This window comes from Mytilus trossulus, chromosome 1, assembly GCF_036588685.1.
Source record: "Mytilus trossulus isolate FHL-02 chromosome 1, PNRI_Mtr1.1.1.hap1, whole genome shotgun sequence".
In the NCBI taxonomy this organism is placed as follows: Eukaryota; Metazoa; Mollusca; class Bivalvia; order Mytilida; family Mytilidae; genus Mytilus; species Mytilus trossulus.
Window position 1 is genome coordinate 35,178,003 of NC_086373.1, and position 10,434 is coordinate 35,188,436.

The window sequence follows — 10,434 nt, forward strand, 5'->3', positions numbered from 1 at the left end:
CAACAACAAAAATTCTAAATTGGGCTTTAAATGAATAACATACTTAAATTTTAACTTTCTAAGAGTATAAAATATTTCTAATCTATAAAAGATATATACAATGGCATAATCAAAATGACATTTACAATGACGAAGCACTATGTAGGAAATTTCCACTTGTGTTAAATTTGCACATAAAAAAACAAGAAAATTAATTGATCTCCCAGCCTATCAACAACTATGTAAACTATGTACACAATGATGTGAAGGTATTAGCTTTACAACCGACCTAATCTACCTTAATTTTAAATTTCAAAGATCTTGAAAAGAATTTTTTGGAGCATCTGAATTAGATATCTTCACAATACTTTAGAATTATTTCTTAATGAGAATTAGATTTCACTGGGGGGGGGGGGGGGGGGGAATCTGTGAGAACATGTTTTATTGAACCTGAATCAATTTTAATTCACATAAATAATACAAGTGCTTGTGACCACTGACAAGTAAAGATGGCATTCATTTTGCAGTGGGAATTAAAAATTGTAGAAATCATTACATTAATCATGAAAAGACAATAATGTGAATTGAGGATACAATGTATATCTTGTATATATTATGGAGCAAGTAAGATAACTCAAATTATGAATATTACTGTAACAGTGACTTTCTTGATATTTTATTGCAAATTATAAATAATTGCACTCAACTTTCAACTGTACAGACAGACAGAAACTGAGTCTTATCTTTTTTTGTCAGCATGGGAATAGAAGTATTTCTCAATGCAGGATAAAATTAAATAATCAATTAAATTAACTAAAAGGAATGGTCATTTATGGCTGGTTTAGGATAGGGTATTGCACTTTCCAAATATACAATTTTTTCACAATATCCTTATACTCAAGATCTACATGAAAAGACAACTAAAATACTGGCCGAAATATCTATCTATAATTTACAGTGCTAAGTTTTTTTTGCATACATTTTAAATTTCAAAATACTGATAACCTTTGGATGTTTTGACATTCTGACACAAGATTAGTTTTCAATTAAAAAATATCAAAATCATGGCAGTATAAACATTATTTTACCTACTATACATTTCGATGAACATTCAATTATTCCATCTATGGAACTCTTGGTATATAATTTCAATAGGTTCATTTAATTGAAAATATGTCTGGGGATTTTATTAAAATATCTACCATGACAACAAATGAGTGTCAAACTATGTTTTGTCTGACAGTAAATTAAATGTAAAAAATAATGTACGAAGTGATTTAGAACTTTGATAACTTCAGCATTTAACCCATCTGACTTTTTGTGTGAATATTCTTTCCTAGCGTTTTAATTCTAAAACTGGTGAAAACATATCTATCAGATTTAAGTATTCCAAATGCTACTTGCATACAGAATATAAATATGATTGACCTGAAACAAGGCATTTTAAATATGTATGATAATTTTCACATGATATTATGATACTAATGATTCTGACACTGTACAAGTTAATGGTGTTGAAGTTTTTATACTCTCTGCTAAATGATGTCCTAAATCAAAAGTGTTTTTATCTTCCGGTTGACTCGTATCCGAGTAACTTTCTTCAAGTCCATAATGAGTAACATCACTTTCAGTTTTTAATTTTTTGTTAACAGTAGGTTCAATTGACACATCATCATGTAAACCATTAATACTGCTATTGTTTACACTTTTGGGTGAAGAACTTCTCCGTTTTAGATCAGGACTTAGACTTGTCACTGTAGGTGAAGCTGCACTGAGATCAAATGCTTTAGATTCACTATTTGCATTGTCAGTCTCGTGTGATGGTTTCAATGAATTGCGTTTCGGGTCACCATAGAGTAAACAAGTAACAGGACTAGCAGATCTTTCTCTATTCTGAGGTGGAGCAGGACTCTCCTGGTCATCAAATCTGTCCATGTAATCTCTGAAAACATAATTGAAATTGTCAAAATAAGAATTTTATAAAAAAAAATTAAAAACTTTGTTTTACATAACCACAATGATTAAAACATTTTTATTGTTCACTCATTCTGACATCATTCAAATATTATTTATTGGTAAACTGGATTCCTGCATCATTGAACTAACAAGGTCATCGTGCCTTTTTGACATTTATCATGCATCATTCTGTTTTGTTATGTATAGTATTCAACCCTACTTAAATAGATTTATATATTTATTTTTTTTTACATTTTTTTCAACAATTTACTTATAATTATTCACTTTAAGATATTTTAAAATCTCTATGCTCAACAGAAGTACTGTACTTTTTTGTACATTCCAACTGTGTGGGACCAGGGTAGTTCTGGTATTTAAACGCACCGGTAGAAGTAAATTTTTGTGTAATGAACAGATAGGAACTCATAATACTGATGAAAACAAAGCAATTCATGTTTTTGATGTTTAGAAGTATCATTTTTTGTAAATAAATTGTGATGCCAGAAATTAATTGTGGATATGCTGTAAGCATTATTATCATTATATATTTTGACAGTTATTTCAAATTTATTGATGAGATACCTTGAAAATGTTGTAATATTGTAATATATGTATCTTATTGTTTTAAATGAACTAAGTAATTATAAACATACGTAATTCCTGGATGAAGGACATATTTTCTCTTTTCCAGTCTATTTTTATTTGCAAAAACATCATGTCTCTCTGTTTTCTTCCACAGATAATAAAATTGGACAAGTTCTCCAACAGACCTTGTTTTCACCTAAAACACAATAAAACAAATAAAACAGATACATTATTGTCAATGTTAGTATTTGTAAATTGTACATAAAAAGAAAGTTTTCACACAAGGTGCCATTCATGATAATCAATAATTATTTTCTTTATGATACAAATTATGTCATGTTTTATAAACATTATCAAAAATCATATACAGATGTAGGGTTAATATTATACAACTTGACAAAATACCCACTTGTCCATCAAATTAACAATATCCTGAATTTATAAAGGAAGTGATTTTACATATGCAAATAATTCCAACCAAAGATATTTTTAGTTTGAAAGCCAGAAACTACAATGGCTAAATAAACATATTGAAACTACAATCATCCATTCAACTTTGTCTGTCTTGTCACTTCATCTATATCTATCTAATAAAAGACAAATTACAACTTCATAAATGAAGTGCTCCCTTTCTGGAAATCATACAAAATGATTTCTCTGCAATGGCATAAATCTACCTACCCTATTCTGTTGTATTAAATAGAAATCTTTGCCATATACTCTGATACCATTCTCAAAATTCCTACATTCCTCTTCAGACCACAAACTCATGGTATCTGAAAAATACAAACTTATTTAACAAAATGTCAACAATAAATACTTATATAATAAAAGAACCTTAGTGAGCACGCTCACATACCCCATGTCCCCACATTGTCATTGGAGAAATTAAATAAGTGTAAGGAAAAAAAAATTGTATAAGAAAAAATATTGAATAATAATTTCCTGTCAATATGCACATCTACATGCATAGTATGTCCTTATTATCTACAAAATTTCATGAAATTCTGTTGTGTGGTTTCAGAGGAGTTGAGATGACAAACTGTTGCAACAGTACATTGAAGTAAATAAGTTCAAAGGGGCGTCACTCCTAGAAAAAAAATTGAATCGCAATTTTCCGTCGATATGCACAACTACATAGTATGTCCTTGTTATCTGAAAAGGTTTCATGAAATTCTGTTGTGAGGTTTGAGAGGAGTTGTGATGACAAACTGTTGCAGTAGTACATTAAAGTAAATAAGTTCAAAGGGGCGTAACTCCTAGAAAAAAAATTGAGTCGCAATTTCCTGTCGATATGAACAACTACATAGTATGTCCTTATTATCTGAAAAGGTTTCGTGAAATTCTGTTGTGTTATTTGAGAGGAGTTGTTATGACAAGAAACAGGACTGACGGACAGACAGGTCAAAAACATTATACCCTCTGCAACTTGTTGCGTGGAGAATAAAAAAGTTTCAAATACATTTGTATTTAGTATTCTAATACTTAAATACCACAATAATGACAAACTGTGAGGTTTAATCAAACAATGTTCACCTTACATTCAATATTCATCAATAAAATCATAAATATCAGTTTTCAATTTATATTTTGTTAAAAATTAACATAACTTTTTTTTGTCATAAAAGAAACCATTCATAACTAATAAAAGGCAAGATGACAATTCATTTTCAATTTACTAATAGCTATTAAAAGTTGTCAGGTATTGAAAAATTAACATTGCTAAGCTTCATTTGACAGATGAAACATTATCAACAAACCTGTTGGAGGTATAGCCTGCATCTTCCTTCTCCTTAAAGCTTCCTCAACATTATGTCCACATTGCAGCAGCATATATAAGGCCTGGAATATAATGTGAATGATGTTAAGACTAATATTCTCCATCAATGTCAGTTATGTCACAATAATGGTTCAAGTTCGTAGGACGAGGACAACCTCAAGCTCCATAAAATATTAAGTTAAAAAGTTAATAGAGCCCAAACTGTATTGTAATGCACTGCATGACATTCAACCCCAACAGATGGTTCCAAAAATCTAATAGTCTAAACCTCAGACTAGTAAAAAGTGGTTTGTGCTAATAGAATTGGAGAGACATATAGAAATATTTCTTGAAACGAGTTTGATACTTTAGTTTTGGCAAAACATTATCAAAGTTATTCTTCCATTCTATTCTATTGAGCCATACATTTTCAGATAATTTCTAAGTAGATCACATACTGTGGATTCATTAATTTTCATGGGTACCAATTTTCGTGGATTGAGGAAACTTGCATGTTTGTGGATATTAAATTTCATGGTTTTACTGAACCTTTATGCAAGCCTATAAAAAATATTTTATTCGTTGAACAGTTAATTTTGTGGTTCACCTCCGACCACTAAATATACAAAAATTGGTATCCACAGTATACAACAAAAGTGATTTGTTCCTGTTTTTCACAGACAATAAGAATTTGGGTTCAAGCTAAATAAACTTACCTGTTCATCATCACGAATATGAGCACCTGTAGGGATTGCATTGACACCTGTTGCAGCTTGTAAGGCTTGGCTGTGGATTTCATTCAAATAATTTTCAACTGAAAAAATAATATGCAGCACTTAAGACTTTCTTAATTTCCTGTGAAAGTGTACAACTTAATAAATTCCAAATGACTCTAATCTTTATTTCATTTAATAAGAAGCAACAATTTTTTTTTAAAAATCATTCAATCCAATTTTTCTAATGTTTTTCTTGTTCATGATTCTATCCCTTTTACTGGTTTCCTACTGGGAACAAGAAAGTAAGATTCCTATTTTCCACATAACATTTCTCTTTTGATTGATATGAACATTTATACATTATATGAAATTAATTGAGATATCATTGTTACAGGGGTTACAGGAAATTATAAACACCTTGTTCATGGCCATTAAGCTGATGCATGTACATGTTAGTTCTCTCAAGTTAGCAATTTACGGAAAAAGAACCCACCTCACATTTTTAGCTAGGAATTTTTGAAAATAATTAGTATGCTATTTTTCACTCACCTACAGAATCTTCTAATTTATCTGGATCCCATAGCAGCCTGTCTTCATTTTCATACGCTGAGAAAAAAAAACATTGAAATTAGGTACATCTTACACTTACTTCTTATTTTTTAACTTATTACTAAATTAAGACAATACAATGTAAAGTGAGGGTCAAGAGAGGTCAAATTTGTGTAAAAAAATTAATTGACCCATAAATGTAATTTATACATTTCACTTGCAGGTTAGTTTTATTGGTTTACTACATTATAGGACAACAACGAGGAAAGATATACCTCTTTAAAAATTCATATATTGAATATAAATATTTCCTGCATAAATATTTGCTTGATAACAATGAGTGTGAGTTATTTAAATTGGTGCCTTACACTACAGGGAGATAACTCTGTAGAATCAGCTTAACAATTTAATTACGTTGTGTTGTTAATGGAATATTAAGCTTCTCAATCATCAAAATTTGTGTTTGTCAAATTGCTATATAACCAGTGTAATTTTCTGAAAAAAATGGTTGGTTCAATTTTTTTTAAATTTTCATATTGCTGTTAAAGTGTCAAAGTAAATACTTTGACAAAACTTTACGAAAATTAAACGAGCCAAATTAACTTAGTGGAAGTGTTGGGTACCACTTTAACATGTAAAAATAATTAGTAAAATTCATTTCTTACCTGGAGCATCACCATATTTACAAAGGCCTTCTGGTACAGAAGCTTGAAAGTCATGTCCAACTTGTATAGTCTGAAAAATATAAAAACATTTTTACTTAAATGCAGAAACTTTTATACTGCTCTTAAGAACATGTGCTTTTGTGGGATTACATAAAAGAATATTAAACCATTGTTTATAAAGAAGTTTTAAAATTTAGGTTCTAGGTTTCATACAGTTATAATGACTCTATGCATTGAAAATTAAACCAGAGCTTCAAGTCTTAAAAATCTAAAATTAAACTGCCTTTTCAGTGCAACATAAATATTTACTTGCTGTAAATTGTATTTTATTAACGACTTCTTGACTAGGGACAATAGTCCACATATGACGAATGTAAATATTGACGACCAATTTGACCCACCTTTTTCCAATCATCCTCAGGAATTTCAGTTGGTTCATAGTCTTCTTCATCTGATTCATCATCCTCATCATCACTTCCAGGTTGGCTGGCTGCTGTGAAACAAAAACAACATTGATTAAGTTTATGTTAGAGAAGATTATCAGTTAAAGGTTACTTTAGACCTATTAGAAGATTAGGATTTTAATGTTATTCATAATGTAAAATTATTTAGAAAAAAATTCTTGTGCAATGTTTTAATTCTGCAATCAACCATTCATATTTAAAATACATGTGTACAGATGTTATAAATATATTGTATATGTTTATCATCTCAGAGTATCCTTTTTTTGTTGAGAGAGGTTCTAAAAAAAAAAATTATTTATCTGACTAAGCAGATTAATTGTTGAAATTATCTGATGGTTAGTAAAATTTCATGAAAACTGTTATACATCAACTCAAGTGATGACAAAAAGGATAGAAAAAACCTTGGTAATAATTACATCTAAGTAATCTAGCTGTCTGTGAAACACTGTTGATTAAATCATGAACATCAGTTTCTTTGTCATCATCGTCATCACTAGTTTTCAGGAGGTCTCTGGCAATCTCATCTTTATCTAAGGTAAGATCTTGATTGCTGAGAATCTCTTCTTCACTACTTGACCTGGTGTCTTGTTGTTCATTGTTGTCATGTGCTGAATGATATCCATACATACTCATTAAATCTGACAGTGGCATATCTCCTTCCTGAAAAAAAACCCAAAAGTATTAAATTTTTCCTTATTTAGGAAACATTTATATATATATACATGTATGTGTCTTGTTTAGTTTTCAATAGAGGTTCATGATCAGCTAGGTTAAGTTTTTTGGGTCAACAAAAATGTATGACCATAAATGACAGCTACTAAGGCCTTAAATAAAATAGTTTGTTTCCCAAATTCTGATCGACCCTGCAAAAACAGTCCGACTCATAATTTTTTTTTGTCAAAACTAAATAAAATATTATTTTATTCATTTTCCAATTTTCAGGTTAGCCAGATAGACCGATATTATTCAAGCTTTTTGGAAAAAGTAAAATTATTTCCCTTCCCACACCTGGCCTGGCAGGAACGGAGTTGGGGAAACAAGCAATATATTAATTTAGGCCTAAACTGTCATAAATTATAAGACTGGTTCAGATCATAGTGGCTAATTCAGTTCAAAACCAATTTTACTAGATTTGGTAAAAAATTAACAAGATTATTGATATCTAAACATTGTTTTACAAATGGAAATATTGCAATTGTATTTCCAAAATTGTTGTTTTGCAAAGTTATATTTGAACAATCAGGCAAACAACACAATCAAAATTTCTTATAATAAGATGATATCAAACGTTCTGAACATTATTTTTTTTATGGAATATTGTCCGATAGACAATGGATTTCAGTATTAAATCCCAAAATTTTGCATAAAAAATAACACATTACATTACAAATACATGGCAAACTCTCTGTGATGCCTACATGTAGTTCCAACAATTTAGATTGTTAATCTAATTTGAAAACTTACTCTCACACTTGAAATAAAAGACTATTATACAGGTATGTGTTTTGAAATGGACTGTATTAAAAGATAATACCTTCTCCAAATCTTCCAATTCATTGCAACAACTATCACCACTCATGTTTTCCTCTTCTTCCAAAGTTTGTTCATCATCATAATCATGAACTAGCATGTCTGCAGTTGGATCAAAGTCTCTATCTGTCTCTAGAAGAGAATTAACATTCAAGGTAATATTTCAAAGAGAAACACATCCCATATAAAAGAACTTAAATAAAACATATAAAACTATCTTTACACAGAAATGGTAAGGTTTGTGAAGGTGTACATTAAATCAATGTGGTGGTTTTGGTATAACAAATTTGATCTCAGATAATACTTCTCAGTGACGCTGGATTGTCTTTTAACCCTCTTGCTGCCGGAGGGACACATATGTCCACACCGGCAGTGCCGGAGGGACACATATGTCCAGGGTTTAATTTATGCAAGCTTCTCATCAATGCTGTATCACTTTCAACTAAAAGAATGAAGATTAAACAGTGTTATGTTTTCTTCAATGGGTCCGAAATGTAATGTTCATTATTTCGTGACGTCATATATCGAATGACGTCGTTGTTTGGCATGTTACGTCACAGACGTCGAGCTGTCGTATTTTCCGGCATATGAAATGCAACCTTAAAAAACGGTCGGCAGCAAGAGGGTTAAGGCATATTGACCACCAATAGTCCTTCATGTTAAAAAGATGTGTAACATTAGCTCTCAGACTTTTATGTAGTTGCAGAGTGTATTTAAAGATTTGAAAAGTCATGTTTAAAAACATAATTTTAGAAAGATTAAAGTTAACATCCACACTTCTATGCATGCAGATGAACACATTTATCCGTACTACTAACAAAAACAGATGTGTTGTCCAATTGCTGAAAAACCAACATGCAAATCAGATTTTTGAAATATAATGTATTTTGTCTATTTATCAATATCCTTTTTGTATCCCAGAGGCAGAGATATCACCGTTTATTTGTTTCAGCAAAACAGAAGTTTCAATGGAAACTGTCATTATATCTATACACCTTATCGATAATCCCAGCTGACCTGGTCGCTTGAACTTTTGACGCATACAACAATCACTTTTCCATTTTGGCGTCAGATATTTTGTATTGTGACAAATTTGACCAAATAAAATAGGCGGAGAATGTATACAAATTGAAATAATTAGATAATAGTGTTAAGGAAATGAATATTCCAACATAAATAGGTACGTCATATCCTAGAAAAGTATCTAAAGAAACAAACTATTTCCATACACCTTATCGCTATTTGGCCACCACTACCATGACTACTGGATATCACACAGGCTCCGTAAAATTTTGATGTCATAAAACAAAATATCCGATGCCACAATAGAAAAGTGACTGTTGTATGCGTCAAAAGTTCAAGTGGCCAGGTCACCCGAGTAAGCGATAAGGTGTATTGACAAGTTTTGCATGGATTATAAACAATATTTTTTTGAAAAATAAGTGCGACCTGGACCTGGGTCGCAATTCTGAACGCTTTGAAAAAGAAAAAATCTGTAGCTCTTGAGTCTGCAAATAGTCAAAAAATAACATAAGGACCTAAGAGCTACGGTTCCGCTGCTATGACAGAGACTGAGTTGTTCAATTTTTAGTATTGAACTATTTACTTCATTTGTACTTAAAAAGCAATTGAAAAGTAAAATAGTTTATAATTTACCTGGACTGCTTGACTCACTAGCACCGACCTGAAAAATAAAATTATTAACTTTTAGAGTTTTTGAAAAAGTGATCTATAAAAAGATTGGGAAACACCCCCACCAAAAGAGCCGCCGTGATGACAACTGCTTGCGCGCTTTCAAGTTTTTCTTCCTTCACCGATGCAATAGTCATCATAAACGTACGATTCTCTAAGATCATCAAGATAAATGAATGATGTCATGAAATACCATGGTCCTGGAGATTGAAAAAGTCTGATGTTTGTGTTTCAATGGAAATTCCTTCAGATAATATCAAAATGCCCAAACTTACCTCCGCCATTTTGCTGGAAATTATGGGATATAAAACGTCATTCGAAAAAGAGGCAAAAGATAGGACGGCATTTAAGAAACACTCGTTTTGATTGGCTTAGAGAAAAAGTCTTAAACTTTGTTAATATGATTTTTCTTCGCAATAAATATGTTTTGTAGGCATTTCATTCAATAAATAACTTCCATTATCATCTAGAAATCATTTTCATAAAGCTCTAGGTAAAACTTTACATGGTCACTATGAAAACATAATTTTTTATTTTAA

At 30.8% G+C, this 10,434-nt stretch overlaps 1 protein-coding gene across 1 annotated transcript; it reads right to left on the reverse strand.

Moving 5' to 3' along the window:
- Positions 1–392: 392 nt before the first annotated feature.
- On the reverse strand, positions 393–10,262 carry LOC134722645 (mesoderm induction early response protein 1-like). Its single transcript, XM_063586267.1, has 12 exons — positions 10,171–10,262; positions 9,860–9,887; positions 8,208–8,335; positions 7,090–7,333; positions 6,611–6,702; positions 6,210–6,279; positions 5,545–5,601; positions 4,996–5,093; positions 4,281–4,362; positions 3,202–3,296; positions 2,589–2,716; positions 393–1,921 (listed from the first exon to the last, which is right to left on the reverse strand). The coding sequence occupies exons 1-12, from the start codon at positions 10,177–10,179 to the stop codon at positions 1,453–1,455; spliced, it is 1,500 nt and encodes a 499-aa protein (XP_063442337.1). The 5' UTR covers positions 10,180–10,262; the 3' UTR covers positions 393–1,452.
- Between the last annotated feature and the right edge of the window lie 172 nt (positions 10,263–10,434).

Excerpts from the sequence above, each read along its gene's own strand:
- LOC134722645 (XM_063586267.1), bottom strand. Across the intron at positions 5,602-6,209 it reads TAAATATGGTGATGCTCCAG|CGTATGAAAATGAAGACAGG; the intron begins GTAAGAAATGAA and ends TTTTTTTCTCAG. Across the intron at positions 3,297-4,280 it reads GCAGGCTATACCTCCAACAG|ATACCATGAGTTTGTGGTCT; the intron begins GTTTGTTGATAA and ends TGTATTTTTCAG.